This window comes from Myotis daubentonii, chromosome 16 (assembly GCF_963259705.1).
Source record: "Myotis daubentonii chromosome 16, mMyoDau2.1, whole genome shotgun sequence".
NCBI lineage: Eukaryota > Metazoa > Chordata > Mammalia > Chiroptera > Vespertilionidae > Myotis > Myotis daubentonii.
In genome coordinates, this window is record NC_081855.1 from 29,070,477 (window position 1) to 29,090,596 (window position 20,120).

A 20,120-nucleotide genomic window follows, 5' to 3' on the forward strand; every position below is an offset into this window, starting at 1 on the left:
ACACCAAGCAAGGAGCTGATAAAAATCTGAGAATGGAACGTGATCTCAGCTCTGCATTTAGTATTGATAGTTCTTTTCACTAACAATGACTATCTCTGCAGAGTCCCAGCCACTCATGGCAGGAAAGACAAGCTTACCAGGCTATAAGTGATCTAAAGCATTGATGGGTGAAGGTGCTGTGTAATTCCTGCTGTACATGCAGTATATTACAACTCTAAGCAAAATCAAAGTAATACCCATTGTATCACAGCCTTTTATGCAGCCATTCATACAACTCTCATTTACTGCATGCCCAGCACTGTGAGAGTCCTGGGAACTCGGTGATGGTTGCCTTCAGGTAGCTGATAGTAAGGGAGCAGGTAGACAGGAGTGTGCTAAAGTGGCACGAGTCCTGTGAAGGAGACACGGGGCATGCTGCTCCTCATTCATTCAAATCACTGAGTGCCTTCTTGTTGCCATGCTTTGTGTTGGGTTCTGAGGATCACAGGGAAGAACATGTGGTCTTTATACTCAAGGATTACCGTCTAATGGGGAAGACAGAGTTAACCAGATGATTATACAGACCTAAATTATGTAAAAAAATGAATAAATGTGGCAAAGGATAATTAGTGCTGCAAAAGCACGTGATCTGTAATTTTGATTCGAGAAAGAGTTTCTTGGCCGCCCTCTACTAGAAAAGGAGAAATTCGGTATACTCTCAAAGGACCGAACATTCACAGGATAGTCTTCAAGTGCTGGTTGAAAGCAGCCTACTCGATAGTGCTATTAAAATAATTTCATAGATTTGCTACTTCTTATCACACTGCTGCTTCCCCCTCCCCATGACTGCATATAGTAATGCTTATCCTCTTGTCCTCAGTTCATGGATGGAATCTTAAGTTGGACCATTTCTCTCTTCCCAATAAGCCAGGCACACACTCCTGGAGAGAAAATGGCAATCACATCCACATTAATCTCAGTAAAGCATTAGCTGCTAACCTGAAGCCTCCTCCATGGAGGGTAACAGATGGCACTGGGTCACCTATGCTAGAAGAAATGAAAACCTGATTATGCTCTTCCTAATTTTTCCCCCTCCTACGTGAAGTATGCTACAGCCACCTCGCAAAAATATGGTCATGTGTCAAAGCTTAATTAGCCCGCACTTGTATGCCATCTACATTATGTTGGAAACTACGTTTCCAAGAGCAGGAGAAAACAGCTCAAAATATTCTGGCAGGAAGATGATTCTTAGAACACAAAGAAGAGAGAATAATACAATAAGCTAGTTTATATTACCAAGGCCTTAATGATTTCTTTGATAAACAGAAGCAGGAGAAAATGTCTTGGTTCCCTAACTGCAGTAGGGTTGGTCTACCTTCTATATAAAATAGAAAATGCATGCCCGGCATGAATGTATGTACTCATGAGGGGACGAGGAGTGGGTCTATTTGAAAGAAGTACAGTTCCTATGTATCCGGAATGCATCACAGGGTGACAAACCATCCTGCTTTGCCTGGGACTCAGGGGGTTTCTGGGATGCAGGAATTTCAATGCTAAAACGGAGCATGTCCCAGACAAATTGGGACGTGTTCATCACCTTCCATGCATGTAAACTGTGCTTATAAGAAAATCTTTTATATAAACTTAGAAGATCAAGTTGACCAAGCCAGTGCTGTTTCCTCTGCTCTCTCCTTCAACCAATGTGAAGGAAGCAGGCTGACTGTTCAGAGGAGATCTTTCTTGTTCCTACACAGGCTCAGCTGTCCAGATTCCCCGCTCCTCCCTCACTATCTTCTCCTCTGGCCCAGCTCCTTGCACCTTCGCTGTCACCCTCACTGCTTTATGGCTGAACACACTCACTCGTTCACTGCAGCATGGGACGAGTCTCTCAGGCAGGCCCAGAGCTCCTTTTATATGTCCCAGGGATTTTTAACCAGGATACAGAAAACAATGAGATAAACTTTCAAAGTGATAAAAAGGCTCCACAAATCTCACAATAAAAATCTACTCTTGGAATTCTCTAATACATGCACGGAGCAGTTTCCTTATTTACTAATTGCATGCCTGAGAGAGTCAGTCCCACCTCCAACCTATCCCCAACCCCTCTCTGCTTCTGATGTGCAGGCTTGATGAAGAGGCTGCTACCCTCGGCTCCTCCCACTTCTCATGGCCATAGAAGACAGCGAATGTGACACGAACCACATGGATTTTGGAGCTCTCTGTTCACAGCTGGTTTCAGATCCTGGCTCTGGTACTTTTTAGTTGAATATGCTTGGATGAATTACTTAATGACTCTAAATCTCAGTTTACTCATTATGTTGTCACAGAGACTGAAAAAAACATTAAAAAGTTATATTTACATGTTCCTAACTGCTTTGTTTGCTCACATGTTCGGCGTGATAGGTAATTATGAGGCCCAAGAATCTCAACAAAGAATGATGCAAGCCAGTTCTCTATATTTTCTTCATTAAGGCAAGTAAGTGGTTGAAGATTTGCTCCAAAATTGGAAATCAAAAGGGTTATCCATCAATGTCCCAGAAATTGCAGTCGACTCTCCCCTGTGGCACTGAGACAGCTGTAGAATTGGAAAATGGGGCTTAGACACTGAGCTAAAGGTATTTGAGCAAATAGTATGCACCAAGTCCCAGGTGGGGTAATCCCTCCTGACCTCACTGACTTGTGAGAATTAGCTGAGAATGGATCTAAAATCATGGAGGGCACAGAGTAAGTGCTCAATAACTACTGGATAAGTTGGGAAAACTTTTCCCCCCCTTTTGATAAAGAAAATCAAAGGGTCACCTGGCTAGTCAGTAGTGTTTCTATCATTCCCTTGCTTCCCTTCTTACTTGCTAAGAATCCATGGTTCATCACCATGGTCAGTCTACCCCCCCACAACTCAACTCCTTTCATCAAACTCACCTGCCACAACCTGTAGCTGGTTGGAAGTAGCTGTTTGCCTACCTTGTTCCTGCCCCCATCCACAGAATGAATTTGGATAAAAGCATACACCTACGATATATTTGCATTTATAGCTGTAACTCTCAAGTATGTCCTTGCTACTCCCGAGCAATTCTACTACATTGCTCTAGTCAAGTCACGATCCCATCCTTTGGGGATACCGCTTTTTTGCTTTCTCCTCGCCCTCCTCAAATTCCCTGTTCCCAGCCTTCATTCCCAACGGATGACCTGGATTATTTGAGAACATAAAGCAATCAGACTTAGATTGCTTCATCTTCCCATAAGCAAACCTTCTTCCGCAGCTCCATCCACACCCAGACCCACCACATCCCTCCAGTGATGGGGGTGAGCTGTCCTTTCACCCACCTAGGGCCAGCATCTCCTCTTTTGCACTGGATCCCATCTTCTCTTACCTAAAGGAGGGCTTGACACCTACAGGTAACTTGTGTTTCCTTAGCACAGTGGTCGGCAAACTCATTAGTCAACAGAGCCAAATATCAACAGTACAACGACTGAAATTTCTTTTGAGAGCCAAATTTTTTAAACTTAAACTATCTAGGTAGGTACATTGTTATTAACTTAATTGGGGTACTCCTAAGGCTTAGGAAGAGCCACACTCAAGGGGCCAAAGAGCCGCATGTGGCTTGCGAGCCGCGGTTTGCCGACCACTGCCTTAACATTATCAGTGAATTGAATTATTCCCATCAGCATACAAATATGTCCCAAATCTCCCATCTAAAAAACACACACACCTTATGTATATCCCCATTCCTCTCTAACTACTAAGTGTGTGTGTGTGTTTACTATCTGCTGACCTGGTCTCCATTCAGGGCTGCAGGAGTTATACAGCCAAATGCTATGAGCCTTGCAACTGGAAGACCTCGGCAGCCAGCCCTCTCCCACAATTGCTTTTAGCTGGTAAGAGCCTCCTGCCCAAGATCATGCCCCCTTCCCAGATAACCCACAGTCAATGACTGCCCTATGCACCAGGCTAAAGGTGAAGGCCCCTTCCCCGCAATGGGGGACCATTCTGAAAGGCCGTTCCAACTTCAGAGCTGACCATGGAGTCCCTGACCCACTGCTGAAATGGCCTCACAGACAAGCTTTTAGCCTGTGGGCAGTCTTCCTTCCTTCCTTCCTTCCCCCACAGGAGTTAAGCTGGAAAGTCTTCACCAATAAACTTCTTGCACACAAATGTCCCTCTCAGAGTCTTTTCCTGGGGAACCCAACCTGTAACACCTCCATTAACATGCAAGCTGCACCAGTGCTGGGACCTCATCTGTCTGGTTGTCAGCTGCATGCCCAGAACCTCGAACAGGGCCTGGCACATAGTAGGTGTTCAATAAATAGTTCTGCACGATTTCAAAGCTAGTGCTCTCTGCCTCACAAACACTACCACGGAGACGTTCCTAACCTATAACTCTGCGATCCAGTTCAATTTGAAGTTCTGCCCTAGCTGCTGCATGCACCTGGTAGCAGCTGAAACGTGCAGCTAGATTAATTGAAGGAACTCATTCTCACACATGGCGAACCTGGGGGAACTCATGCGAGGCAGTGTAATTACTTTGGTGGCTTCGACACAGGAGAAGGCCCCTGGAGAGGCCAGCACTGGGCTCAGCCGCCGAGTTCCCATCTTAACTTTGGATTTCCTTGGACCTCTGTGACTTGAAGTCAAACAACATCATTTTAACAAGTTTTGAGTATGTGAGTAATTTCTCCTTTTCTTCGGCCCTGCTATGTAAACCGATATTAAAGACTAGAATATTTATCACGTTGACAGCTCCTGCCTGGTAGATTAGATTTTGTTAGGAAGCTGAGTTTTCCTCTGAGAGCATTCAACTCCGTATCTTCCTATTCTTGACTTCCACTCAAGACACTTTTTGGTATTAGCTCCCTCTACACCACAGTAAAATTGGAGGCAGCCAATAGAAATAGTCGAGTATGTGGGCCACCTTCATTGGAGTCTCTTGGGGAAACACAAATGCAGTTACAAAGTAAAAAGCCCATCTGTTCAGGAATGATGCTGTGTCATTGGAAGACACATCATCACAGCTCATATTCCAGTGACGTGTCTACCACCATACTTTACCAAATCACTAGGAAGGCTATGTCCTGGGACATCTATCCAAATGCAGAGAGAATCAAACTCTGACTCTGCTAATCTGATATCAATGCAAGGACATTAGTGAAAATAGGATGCTCTCACTGAATGAATTGTCCTTGGCTTTCATTACTGACTTGTTTAAAATATTTATTGATTTCAGAGAGGAAGAGAGAGGGAGAGAGAGACGGAAACATCAATGTGAGCGAGAATCATTGATTGACTGCCTTCTGCACACCCCACACTGGGGATCAAGCCCACAACCCTGGCATATGCCCTGACCAGGAATCAAACCATAACCTCGTGGTTCATAGGTCGATGCTCGACCACTGAGCCATGCCGGCTGGGCTCATGACCAGATGATTTCTTGACTTCATCTGGTTCTTTGCAAAAGCCAGAGACACAGCTACCTGTATACTGCAGGTAAGACCATAACTCAAGGGAACAAGTGCACCAGCACACACGATGTTACAGAGCAGCCACGCTGTCTTGCACACCATCAGTGTAACTGTGCAGCCATTTCCTGGTCACCGGTGAGATAGAAGGTGAAAGGTACACGGAGACAGCTCTTTCCTGGCCTCTGCTAAAGACAAACATTCATTTCCCCAGTTAAAGCAACTAGTAAGACCAGATGCCATCTCTGTTTCTGGGAAATTACAGTGAAGGAGAGCTTAGAGGTCTCTGGGACTGGACGTTAGGCTGCAGAATTAGTCAGTTTTATCTGCAGACCAAGCCCAGAGTTTCCTAACATGGTTTCAGGAAATGAAAGCCACACACGGCAGGTAAAATTCAGAAGTAAACACTGGCAGTTTGAAAGAGAGAAACATGGTGTCCTCCACTCTTCCTATTGTAGGAATTATCTCGAGACCTGGTTAGACTCTGCAGCAACATGGAAAATATCAGAAATGAAAAGCAACCCCTTTTATGAGAGCAAAATTACAGTGTTGACACGAGAGTGAACCTGTCCGTTTCCAATCATCCATTCAATGGACAAAGAGCCCATTTCAGGGAATCATCTACAGATGTTCTTTTAATAGCTTTTGCTTTAACAGTCAACTGGGGGCTCAGCTTTTTATAATTTGGTTTCCCAGAAAAAGCATCCTCTTCTCTTAAGAGACTATTCAGTACCTCTGTGATCTGCAGAATTCACTCTGGCACAATGTACTCATCTCATGGATGCTAATTAACCCCGGAAAGTAGAGAGTGTGGAGAAAGGCCCCTTTCCAGAACAGCCTACAGGCCAACTCATAGCCCCTCCCTCTGTTTCCACTGCACTGGGTCTTTGAAAACACTGCAAATTCTTCCAGGCTCTATGCAGCTGGGAACACCTCCCACTTCGATTTTTGAACTTGTAGACATGTAATAAAGTGTTGCTAGGTACTGTTGACTGAAGCCATTGCAATCAGACCAGCTATTCAGAAGCAGGGTGACAGGAATTAAGAGCAGAAGGGGAAGCCCATGCCCTTTTGTGGGTTCAAGATGGAGGATGGGGAGGGGAGAGGCTTAGAAAGGGGGATGGTGTGAGTGGGGAGACTTTGAAACAACGCATTAAATCCCCTTTGATCCTGCCCTTAAGCTCTTTAGAAAACCTAATCTCCATAGACGTAGTTTCATTTTGATTACAAATAAAATATTTTCCAACCAATGATAATTAATGAAGAGGAGAAAGCAGAGAAACAGCCCAGCTGATTCCCCTCTTCTTAATTAGGTACCCTGACAGCGCACCATTTCATTTAAATATTTGTTTTGTTCTCCCTTCTATCTGCCTCATTCCACAAAAGACTTAATATGGCTTACAGTAAAAAATTTTTCTATATAACATTATGTATAACAAAAAAGAAATCAAAGCAGGATCCAGAGAGTAAGTCAGTGTGTTATAATGTCCCACTGATTTTATTACAGGTAGAAATTTGGCTCTGAAGGTCTTGACCCTCAATGGAAAATGGACAACACAGTTACACTGTTCTATTAGGAGAGTGGGGCGGGGGTGGGGGGGGGGGTGGGGGTGGCGAGAGGGGAGTACATCAATTATGCAGAGGAAGCCAGGTTTTTTCTAGCACTTAGTGTTCAAGAAATTTCTTACCTAGGGCTTCCTTCAGCAACACCTAATGACACAATGTCCTTTACAAAATGCCAGCAGTAATTTAAAGGGTAGATCCCTCCCTCCAAACTGCTCATAAATTTGAGTTTTATAAAGCAAAATGAATCTTAAAAGTGTTTGAATTGGTGGGAGAGGAAAAATTTTGGCCTGTAAGTTATCACCTTTCAATTGATCATTCTGTTAACTTTGGATTGTTTTATGTGAAATTTTCTCAGATAAAGGCCAATAGTGGAGAGAACGTGGTGGAAGCCACAGATGGCCATGCAATGTGGCCAATGAAATATGGATGGAAGTGACATTGGCCAGTTTTGTACCTAAGGCTCATGTGACATTGTGTGCCTCTGCTTGCTCTTCTGGAAGCTTCTGATCTCAGCCAGAAGGACACGCTTTAGGAAGTTGCTACCACCTTCAGCTTGGGCCACAGAACACACCTGACCTTAACTTGAAGCTTGAATGAGACCTGCCCCAGCAGACCAGAAGACCTTACATCACAAACTGTAGACTCTACTATAACTTTCACCATATTATTTTATTTTTTTTCCCTTCAAGTTTCAACTTTTCTTTCATTTTATTATTTTTTAAATTAAATGTATTGGTATGACATTGGTTATTAGGTTCATGTAAGCTCCATTGTACATTTCTTGGATACAAGATCTGTATATTGCACTGTGTGCCCACCACCCAAAGTCAGACCATCTTCCATCACCATGTATTAGATCCACTCCAACCTACCATATATCTCACCACATTCTATGCAGCACCATTGACCTATATTGACTAAAAGTACAATACTACTGATGGCATAAAACACTGAGATTATTATTACATGGGTTGCCTCTGTTGACATAATTCCCAGGGTCAGCTATTTCTTTTATTCTTTTTAAAATTTATTAGGGGTAACATGTTAATAGCATCATGCAAGTTTCAGGTGTATAATTCTATAATACATCATCTATGGATTGCCATAGTATGCTTACCACCCAAAGTCTAAGTCCATCACCATATATTTCAGGGTCAGCTATTTCTCTGTTAAATTAAAATTAAATTGTAGAAACACTATGTGCTGGGCACAATCATATGAGCACTCCAATAAACTGATCCTCTCCACAATTCTTTTTAAAAAATATATTTTTATTGATTTTTGAGAAAGAGTAAGAGAGAGAGAGAGAAACATCGATGTGAGAGAGAATCATCAATTGACTGCCTCCCATACGCACTCCTATTGGGGATTGAACCCACAACCTGGGTATGTGCCCTGACCAGGAATTGAACCTGGTGACTTTTGGGTGCATGGGATGATGCTGAACCAACTAAGCCACACCAGCCAGAGCCATAGTCTATATACATAAAAGCCTAAGCGACCATCTGACCATTTGAACGTTGGACCGGCAGCTATGACACACACTGACCACCAGGGGGCAGACGCTCGACGCACAGCATGGAAACATGAAACAGACTGATGAATCTCAGAGGGAAGAGGGAAGGGGGGAGGGTGAGAAGAGATTAACCAAAGATCTTATATGCATGCTAGAGACCTGGTGCACAGATTCGTGCACTGGTGGGGTACCTCAACCTGGCCTGCAGGGATTGGGCCAAAACCGGCAGTCCGACATCCCCCAAGGGGTCCTGGATTGCAAGAGGGCACAGGCCAGGCTGAGGGACCCCACCGGTGCACGTGCACCGGTCCTCTAGTTCTTTAATATTAAATCCCCTTTAAGATCAGAAAGCAGGCTGGAGAAGATAAAATAACTTGTATAAGGACTGCCGGAGTCCAAGTGCGTTCCTTTTCTCTATGCAACCTGCTACTTTCATAGTTTATTTACTGTGCTCCATATGGTGTAGTCACTGTAAAGCAAATGGCAATTGGGGGGGAAAATAACTTGCCTGCCATTTCTCTTCTTCATAGCTAGAGAAAGAGTTTACTAACATCAGTGTCAATGATCATAAAGTGAACACGTCCTGGGCCTTAAATTTGTTTTTCAAATACCAGTATTTCAGAGGCAGATTACCTGACTCCAATAATATGCCTCAAACCTGGCACTGTGTGTGCAACGGAGAGGGAATATTTTCATCCATTATAAGAGGCTGTCAGAGGAAAACATTTTCCTGAGATCCTACCCAAGAGAACAGCATGTGAAGCAACATTATCATATTTTACTGAACTTTCATATACTCCATGCAGGAAAATATATATTTTATCTTTTGAAAAGCCTTGATAACAAAGGGATAAAATATCCATCTAAAACTCCAAGTACATTCTAATAATCCTGCATTCCTGTTAATAACATTAAAGAAAATTCAGGGGGCTCGGCAGCCCATCTGACTGTGCTAGGAATGACTGTCCTTCGGTTGCAGGGGGGAAAGCTCAACCCCGTGGCTTTGCCCACCCTTTCCAGCAAGGTGCAGGTGGCAGCTGAGGGGCTAGGGGGAGGGCATCCATTTAGAAAATCTCCCTCCCAATGAACAAGAGGTGGGGAGAAATTCCTTATGCAAGGCAAGCTAAGTACAAGCTTAGTTTCATTTGCATGTTCCTGTAGAATGACAAGGGTATAAATTCTAGCCTCTCAGAGCCCATTTACATAAAGGTTTCAGGGCACTCTCCGGAAACACTAAAAGGGACTTCGGAACTGACAGTGATTCTGGTTCTTAAGAATCTCAAGAAACGTGAGGAGAGGAAATGTAGCAACTGTTGGTCGTTGGGTAAATTACTCTGAGGAACAGAGTTCTAAAGGCCTATGTCTTGAGCGAGGCAGCCTCTTGTTGGTGACTCAGAGCATCCCTGCTTATTCCCATCGGGCGTGGTTACTTAACCTGCTTGGCTTCCAGATGGATCCCCAGGGATCTTGCTTTAAGAGGCTCCTATGAAACTGGAAAAGCCATACTATCTTCTGGGGCAGTGGTCGGCAAACTCATTAGTCAACAGAGCCAAATATCAACAGGACAACGATTGAAATTTCTTTTGAAGCCACATTTTTTAAACTTAAACTATATAGGTAGGTACATTGTTATTAACTTAATTAGGGTACTCCTAAAGCTTAGGAAGAGCCACATCGAAGGGGCCAAAGAGCCGCATGTGGTGCGAGAGCCGCAGTTTGCCGACCATGGTTCTGGGGAAATGCAAAAGAAGGCTGGAGTCCCTTCAAGGTCAGACCATTCGGGCTTGGAGAAACTCCAGCCCCAGGATGGGGCCACAGTGCCATGTTTCGGCAGTGCCAGTGAGAGCAGGGTGGTGTCCTGGGGGTGGGAGAAGCAGGAGTGACACTAGCTCCATAGACACTGGCCTCCCAGGAAGCATGCGCCACCCAAAACCATGCAGAAGGGAGAGGCCAAGGAGGCTGGGAGCGGCTCCCAACAACGGTCGTGAGTGGGGACGCTGAGCTGAATACCCTGAATACCATTGCCATTGCAAGCCTTCGATTTGATTGCCCTATTCTTGGTGTGACAAGACCTGAAGGTCACCTTTGAATTCTTTTCAGCCTTAGCGCTGGATGTGGAGAAGAACAAACTTAAAATGTCCATCCATTATCATCCTTATTATCCACAGAGAAGAACGGGCAGGCTGAGAAATGAATGGCAGGGATGTGGCAGCTTCGCCCTGTTAAATTATGCACATCCTAGGAAATGACTTAAAGGATGAGTGCCTAGGAGACACTGGCCGTTTACGCTGGCCAGTCCTTTGAGGCGCATGCCTTCAGAAGTTGTGCTTGATTTGCTCTGAGCCCAGGAGGACCTGGACATGTGCCTACGGGGGTTTCATGTTCTCTGGGGGAATAACTCAGAGGCAGGCACTCCAAGGTGTGTCCTCATCACGTACGAGGAGAGAGCGAGCAAGCAGGAGAGAGAGAGAGAGAATAGGTGACAGAGATTCCACTGCCTCCCTCTATACCGAGAGAAAGCACACGTATTTGTGTCCTAGAAATTAAAGCTGTATGTCTTTCTCTCGACCCCACAGCTGCCAGATCTGGTGTTTGAGGCCAATAACTATCTTGTTCCTTTTTTTTTTTAAATGAAGGCAGTAGGGAAATTAACCGCCATTTGGAAATGACATTCAGTGTGTGCTTTGCCACCTTGCCAGGGAAGAGAGTGGCAGCCAGACCTGGGGCACCACCTCTAAGGATAAAGCATAGATGATGCCAGAGCCAAACAAACAGCCCGCAGAGATGAAAGCAACAGGCTGAGCCCGGTGCCAGCCCGGCATAGGGCACCGCCGTTCCTCCTTCTTGCAAATTATGCCGAAGAGAAGAAAACCGGCGGAAGGTCAGGGCTCTTCTGATCCCATTCCCTGCTCTTCCTAAACCCTGATATAGATGGGAAATATTCCTCCCTCATCTTCAGCTCCCCTGCAACGTTCTGGGAAGGAACCCAGCGTTGCGGTCAGACAACGTGAGGTTGAAACTCAGTTCTTCTCCTTCTCGTCTCTGCAAACTGTAGGCGCATTATTTAACAACTGCACATTTCACTCTCCCGGTGTGTGAAACTGACCATCTCAGGCTGTTTGGGCAATAAAACGGGATAAAATATATATGTGTAAATGGAGGTAGTAGGTACTCAATATGTTTAGTTCCTTTCTCTTCCATCTATTTGTGATTTCAGGATCTGGGGCATTTGTTCACTCATCTATTTATCATTTCACTCAATAAACCTTTACTGAGCACTTTCTTTATGCCATGCACTTTGCTGCAAACCAGCAGCTCAGCCACAGCCATAAAAATCAGAGGGCCAAAGGAGCCCAGACTGCAGGGCGAAAAGGGCCACCATTATTCAAGATCCTGTGCCTCCTATCTGTTGATGCTTTAATCGCGCAGTCCGTGTGTGTGTGTGTGTGTGTGTGTGTGTGTGTGTGTGTGTGTGGCGGGGGGCATGCTAGACCCATGGTAACTGGCAAAGACAATATGTCCATCCAAATAGATTTCGTTGTTCCCACTTGAATCAGCATCAAGGGACTCCGGGTATTGTTAATTCACCTCTGAAAGGTGATAAATGTATACACTTTCTCTTCGGCTATACGGGTCCCAGTCTATGAAAAGGCAAATTAAAGGCCTCACCAAACGTGTCATTATGGGTGTTGGTGTAACATTTGACCTTCTTGTGTCTTCGTGATCCTTTTAATTTTCTATTTCTAATCACAGTGTGTAGCGATCTGGGACACACAGAACCGTTGACTATCCAGTATGAGTGAAGTTCCTTATTTATCTATTGTACGTGATCACTTACTTCTTTCCCATTACATTCTTCCAAGTGGGTAGCTTACAGTTATTAACTTTCAGGAAGCCCTTATATATCATAGCATCATACCATTAAGCCTTTTGGAAATTCATCACAAATCAGTATACAGATGACATTGATGTCTTATTGCGACTCATTCCTCCTGGGCCGTTTTCGGCAGTTCATTTTTTATATCCCTGCAGAGCTGAAATATGGCTCACTCCAGTATCTGTCCTTTTTGTAATCGCAAAAGGAAAGCTTGGCAGTTGCCGTATATTATACTCTTGAGAAAAATGCTAGTAATACTTGGAATTGATTGAATAGCATGGACTCAAGACTGCCTGGCACAGGCTATTTCCTCATTCCTATTTAGATTTTTTTTCCCTCCCCTGATTCTTACCTTTTGGATCCAGAGACTGCAAAGAGCATCATTAAAAGGCAATGGGTTGAAGAAGGATCACTTACTTGGAAAAACCTAAAAGCTCCTCCCTATCTTCTCCCTTCAGATTCTCAAACATGTTGATAGTATGTGTTTACAGTGTTGTAGGCTATGCTGCTGGAAACAGTATCATTGACAAGAGGCTGGTGGAGGGGCTGGAGGTGGAAAAGGGACAAAGGCATCCCCGGTGCTGGGCTAGTGGTGACTTAAACTGGAGAAGTTAAAAATTTGTGACTATCAAGGCATACTCTGTACCCATCCACCAACCTTGCCCTTGCAAATATGTGATTAGGAGGAATTCAGGCTTACAAGAGGCAAGCATGTAAAGGAGATGTATTAAAGAGGAATTCGGGTGATGGGAAGGCAAGTCCGAGTCCCATATAATCACTTCTGTGCTCCCCCTCCTCCCCAGTTAGTGGAAACTGGGCTTGTGGAGGGCAGAATATAGGGCACAGTCAGTTCAGTCCCAATGACACCTCAGGAGACCAAACCATGGTCCATATGAATATTTGTGAAACTTCCTTTTCAACACCAGGTGTAATAGGTCTGTCGAGGGTTCCACCTGGACTCCCTCTTCTGGGCTAGTGGACCACGGGCCTCCCAGCTGCTATGAGCGTTGGCTACAATCAACTCACCCTCCTTGTGGGAACTGCCCTTGGCCTGTAAGAACTGTGGCGGTAAATGCTTATCCACCAACTTTGCAGGGGAAAGAAAAAAGCCTTAATGGACAGATTTCACTGGTGTAAACACTACTACCAAGGTGAATTTCAAGTTACCAACCTAATAAATGCAGAGTTTCAGGAAAGAGATTCATAAATGGGCTCTTGAAAGCCAGTGTGAGCGACTTCTCTAGGATCCCAAAGCCTAAGAGGTGCCTTGCCCGGGAATGCCAGGGAGGGTATATCCCTGTGGCGCAGGTGGACCCTGCTTGAACCCATATCGTTGGCTGAACAGCACCCCTGGCCTGCTTCCCCCATTACTTAGAGGCCTACCTTTGGCCACACTTCCTCAGCAAGTCATTTGCACAAGACTTTCCATCTCAGGCTCTAAACCTGGGCTTGGAGAGCAGCAGACCCCGAAAGGCTCTTAATGATCTACTCTGTCCCACAAATACACATGAAGTTTTATGGACCATTTGCACCCCGAAGCTTCAGTGTAAATGGACCCTAATGAGTTCCAAATGGGTAAGAATACATATCTGTGAACATTTCATATCGGTTACCCAAGAAAAACCAGCACCACAGCCATATATTTAGATCGCAAAAATGCTATCTCTACTATTTGCTTTCATCACACACAGGTAGAGCCAGAACATCTAACATTTAAAGGCCCTCCTGCCAACGTAATTTCATTCTACCTACTTTTCCTTGGTAGCCCATATTCTAGCACCTCTGTAAAGCCTGGTTCAACCAACCCAACTTCTTACCCCATTAAAATTAATGCCAGATTGATCGATCTTCTAATTAATCATTTCGCTGCTTCCTTAGTATCTATTCTACTCTTCTTTCAAACAGTTATTTAAATGGATTATTGCCATTTAGTTTTGTGTCTCTATGCTTTCTCCCCTAATATAACATAAAACCTCACTCGGAAAAGGTTTCAGAACAGACTTAGGAATTGCAAAGATTTATTGTGGTCAACTAAATTCTGCTGTCAGGTTCATGGGAAAACTTACAAATAGAGAAGTGGTTAAATTTTAAGCCACAAACCAATTCACAGGTCTTATTTTTTCCAACTTAGTATTTCAGCCACACTGTAGGAAAAATGTCTAGTGTAGGATCCTGGTTTCTAGTGGCAGATTCTGTTGACAGTGAACTTACTTTTCTCACCATGGGGCTTTCCTATATTTTTCCCACTTAAGCCAATGCCACTTCGACTAATTCTACAAAACCCTTTCCTTGTAACCAAGGGTAATCAAGGGTAATCTTGGTTCAACTCAAATCAACCAGCATGATCATAGATAACTCCAGGGATATAAAATAAAAATATAAAAGCACATTTATTTTGAGGAGCTCAAAGACAGAGGGAAAGAAGGCAAGTAAGACTATAGGCCAAGTTCCAGATCCTAAAAGAAATATAAACAAGGAACTTAAGATTTTATCTATAAAAATTCTATGTATCAGGTAGGAACTGGATAAAAAAATACTTTCCTTTATGAAAATACAAACACAAGCTTAAAACCTACCATTGGATATAAGGTAAACGAAATCTCACTGCTCAAGTGAAATGAATATCCTCTATTATACCCAAGGCACAACCTGTTTTGATGCTCATGTGACTACTATTACTCTTTGTATTCTTGTGTTCAGGTTGAATTTCGCCCCTCCCTCGTGCTAAGAAAATCCCTCAGCTCATCATCCGAGCCTATGCCAGGCCAAACACGTTAAAACAAACTCAGTAATCCAGTGCACGGACCGTGGTGGAGCTGCTTCATGGGCCTGTAAGTAAGCGACATTTAAACACGGGCAGGAATAATGCTCACGCATAAAGATGCAACGTAAAACACATAATGACTGGGACGCATTGAACATGCCGATACCCACCTGATCGCAGACTTCCAAATGCGCAAGGTTTTTAAGCCTTTTGAGTCGGATACACATTTCTTCACGGCAAAATGAAATTCAGAGCAGGGCTTTGAATTCCCACTTCCCAAATAAATCTTCAACTCATTAAAAATCACCTTTTAGACGGCTCGCCAGCACGTTTTCGCTATTGTCTATTGGGTTTAGGCATTTCATTTACCAGCTTTTTCCTCCTCCTAACCTTCTGTGTGTGTTTTTTCCACCTTTCACAAATGCAAAGGGACCCATCAGACAGTTCTCAGCTCTTCAAACAGCTGACAACACAAATCGTGCCAGATATAAATATTTACATCGTCAAAAGTAAATGTTTCCAAAATTCCAAACTCCAATGCACTTGAAAATTGACTTGGATCAGGTACACTTTTCGGAATCGAGAATTTTTGAAAAATCACTTGTCAACAACAACAACAAAACACACCAAAAAAAAGCTCTAAGAGTAATTTTTACCACCAGGCTCTCTCTCAGTCCCTTCTTTCCCAATGAATTTTAGGGGAAAGTTATCTTGAAATGAGGTCCCCCCTCCCTTTCACAACATTTCCCTCTAAGATGGTGTACTGAAAAGTGAAAATTATATTCCCATTATTTGTGTTAGCTTTCCACCTTTCCATCCCACTCTCAATGCACCCTTTATGCAAAAACACTTTAAATGCTTGCCATAACTCTTAGGAAAAAGACCCAGGTCCTTAGCATAGCCTCAGGATCTGGCCTCTGCCTTCCCCCTCCATCCATAAGTCCCCACTACCTCCTCTCTGGTCTCTGTCCTTCTGCCTTTCTGGTCATCTTTCAGATAATTTCTGGACATCAGTTACCAACCCTCATTCTACTTTGGGCTTTTCCCTTTGTCTAGAATACAGCTATTCCCTCCATCACCCTCTCTAAGAAAGAAAGATAATTGAGGATTTAGTTATCGCGCCAACTTGTCCTTCTTAAACACTGGTCAGTGACCTTATCCATCCTCATGACTTGACTGGAATGAGTCCCCTTTTTAGAGAGAGAAGTACATAGAACCCACAACAAGTTCCTTTCGGGGTTTGTAAAAATAAAACTGAACATGGAACAAAAATTAGGCTAGGTTAGTTTTCTATGAAACCAGAGCAATAAACTATGCCAACTGCATAGAACCCTGCTACAGAAATGCTTCCCAAGTTATATTTAAAACAGTACACAAATACTATATGGCTAAATAGTCTTAGCCATATGCAAGGTCTGTTATAACTTGCCTTGTGACTGAAGTCAAGGATACTAACAACACTTTGATTAGTCGTTAGCATTTCTTTTTTTTTTTTTTTTTTTTTAGTGACAGTTATGCATTAGAAAAAAAAATTCCAATATCATAAGGGAAAAGATTACTTACAAAGTCTGTGGTAAGTAAGGTGCATACACTGCATAAATGGAGAAGAGTAGAGCCCTAGGAGCCCAAGCCCTAGAGAACCAGCCGCCCGCAGTAACAAAAGGTGTCCATAATTGTAAGCCCAATCAATGTCTTGCTCACAAATGATCTCCCATTCCTCTTGACTTCCCAACACTAAATGACCTTCAAACACAATTTTCTCTATGGATGTGTGTTTCCACCTCCAACAATCTACTCAACAGTACAAGGTTGCCGAGTAGAAATGAATCAGCAAGAGGAATGCTAGATTCCAGCGCTGAGAAGTCCCCATGGGCATAACTACATGCCCTTTCACAAGTTAAGGAGGAGCCAGTCATAGGGGGAGGAGGGAGAAGGAGAGGGATGCGGAGTGAGACGCATACAGCACAGCTCAGCATTTCTGTGCAGGAGCTAGGATTCTTAGCCAGCAAGATGCTTCGAGGAAGATGAATTATTGATTTTCTTATAAATCATCTAGGGTGAAATTTGGTTTGTTTTTTCCTTTTAAAATGATAAATGTCTGATTTTACTTTTGTGAAAAATTTTATGTTCACCTTGTTCAGGTTAAAAGACGCTCCAGTAAAGAGGTTTCTGGGAAAAAAGGATTTTCCCAGCATGATACACAGAGGAGGCAACTCTGTGTTCTGACCTTCATGGGGTACCAAGGGCTAGAACCTCAGGCAACCTCCAGAGGTTACAAAGTAATTAGAAACATGAGGGCTTCACCGTTTAGATATAATTAGATGTGCTGGCAGTAGGCCTGAGGTCTAGGTGAGAAGGCAAACTCATCGCAGAGATCCAGCCTTGGAGGGTTGGCCTTCAGAATCAGCATCACCCCACACCCCTCCTCAATATCGCCATGGAAGCAACATGGCTGCTTACCTTCCTGCCCCCGGTATTGATGCGAAGCGGTGTCAGAAAGGGGTCGAAGATCATGTGGCTGGTCTCTATGTTGACTGGCGACTGCCGTTTCCCCACGGAGCAAAGATTCCAGGCCGAGTTCACCAATCCCCAGAAAGAAGGAACTGGAAACAAAAAGAAATTGTAGAATCAGGCTGGGTGAAGGGTTGGGGAAACAACGTAGAAAGAGCTATGGTACTAAAGTGGTAAAATCAAAGAGTCATCCACAGAGATCCTTGGGTGTTGCTACGGTATTTTTCTGAATTTTAGTCAATTTCTCTAAGTCCTACCTTCATGACCTTTAAGGTCAGATTTTCTTATTGCAGACCCATTCATCCTATGGCCTCTTTGGTAGTACAGTTGGCATCGATGCCTCAGGAGGAAGGTGGCATAGTCCAACCACATCATACTTGCAACATCTCTGAGGCTCATTAAATATTTAGCAATTCCCAAGTTGATGCTCTGCTTTCCCATTTGGCAGGAATGATGTGAGCATCGACTTTATCCTATATAGCAGAACATGGCATTTGATATATACAAGGTGATAGTCTCAGAGTTGTCAAGATCAAACTGAGGGAATGAATGTTTTTTATGACCCTCAGTCAATGCCAGACAGGAGCTTGGCAACTTGACTTTGTTTAGTCCCGCACTGTGCCATTAACCTAATGCATCAGCAGCTGACGAGCTGGTTCCTTGGGTAGGCAGAAAATAATGACACTGAGTGCTGAGTGCTAATCTCCAAAGGGAAAATGTCTACTCGTCTTCCGTGTCACATTAAAACATCTATTAAAATAAATTCCAATGGCAACTTCCAGCCCTACTTTATTTTGTTTAAAAAAGTTAAACAGAGCAGGGCTAAGCCAACCTACTAATTTTATGTCAGTGAACATCAAAGACTATATCCACGGACTTTTCCAGCCCCTCTCAGGATCTCCATTGAGGCCCTGGATCCATATGTTCTCTATATGTCCCCGAGATTATATAACTATCATTCACTCAACCATCCACAGCATCCGTCAGCAGTATAGTGAATTCGCATCGTGTGCCCAGCTCCGGGTTATGCCGAATTGTGAGGAGGGCAGATGCAGCTAAGAACAATGCCCACACTGTGGGGAGAGTGTGATGCTAAGTGGAGTGTTTAATGACACTCTATAGGAGGGGCACCAAACCCTACAGCTGTGGAAATGGAGCCAGGAAGTGATTCCTCCAGAAGATGAGCCCAACAGTCAAACCACAAGCCTCTCAAAGGTACCTGTCCCTCTCAGGAACTCAAATGGAATAAGGCTTTTCATTTACAGCAGCTATCTTTCCTGCCCATGTCATGGATGGAGAAAACTAAGGCAAGAGAGGAAGCTGGCAAACACTTGCTAAAGATACTCTATAAGAGACCCATAATTCACGAAAAGAATCTCATCTAAATCCAAAATTCTATGACCCTTTTAGTTGTTGCAAGCAACTGTTGGGCAGAAGAAGGAGGAAAATTCAAAACCAATCCCCCGGATTCTTAGGAGAATGTTTCTATGCCATACTCTGGGCTTCATTGTGAAATATGGCAAACACCTGACTTGGTTCAACTCATTCCAATAAGCTTCTGGTGGCTTCATCCCCTTTAGCGTAAAGACCTTGAATTGGATTTTCGGTCACAACTGATTTTCAAAATGGCAGCAGTGGCCAGAGTTCCGGAGGGAGAAAGAACAAGGAGTGGAAGGAAGAGCAGAGAGAACACACACGTGTTTCCTTGGCATTCTCAATTCTCATCATTGCTTACGCTCTGTTATCACTGCAAGTCACTTAACATCTTAAGAAGTCACATAACATCTTTAGAAGGTACCATACCCTGGAAAATTTATAAAAATTAAGAAAATTTCTGCATTAAAATTTTATTCCAGAAAATAGATAAAGGTCTGTCCTCTCTAAGCTGCTCTGCTAAAATCATTGACTTAATTCTACACATATACACATATTCCTCAGTAATTTCAAGTTTATTATGAAAATAAAGCATCCATCAGGGCATGCTTCGATCCCTGATTGTCAGGGATGCTTATAAAGATGACACATGTGAGGATGCCAGGGGATGAATCCAGTCGTGGCACTGCCACAAATGGGCTGTGTGACTTTAGCTGAGTCATGGGTCTCTTAGGCCTTGGATAAGTCATGACTTTAGATAAGTCATGGCTCTCTACAGCCCCTGGGGTCACCTGAACAACAGTCCCCCTTCAAAGTTGCCCACTTCCTAACCCCAGAACCTGTGAAGGTTACCTTAGTAGTAAAAGGTACTTTGCAGAAATGATTACATTAGGGATCTTGAGATGAGTAGATTATTCTGGATTATTTGGGTCGGTCCAATATTATCACAAGGGTCTTTTTTTTAAAGGATGGTGAAGGAGGTTGGAGATCGACAGAAAATATTTAAAGGTAAAGAGGAGGACAGAAGGTGCTGGGTTTGAAGATGGATGAAGGGAACACGAGGCAAGGAATGCAGGTGG

General features: G+C 43.7%; 1 protein-coding gene across 2 annotated transcripts in view; it reads right to left on the reverse strand.

Moving 5' to 3' along the window:
• The window catches only part of CA10 (carbonic anhydrase 10), a 406,232-nt gene that overhangs the window by 242,348 nt on the left and 143,764 nt on the right, over positions 1-20,120 (reverse strand). For both annotated transcript variants that reach the window (XM_059669535.1, XM_059669536.1), the window contains exon 3: positions 17,617-17,759. In XM_059669535.1, coding sequence (XP_059525518.1) covers positions 17,617-17,759 — 143 coding nt within the window. The remainder of the gene's footprint in view (positions 1-17,616; positions 17,760-20,120) is intronic.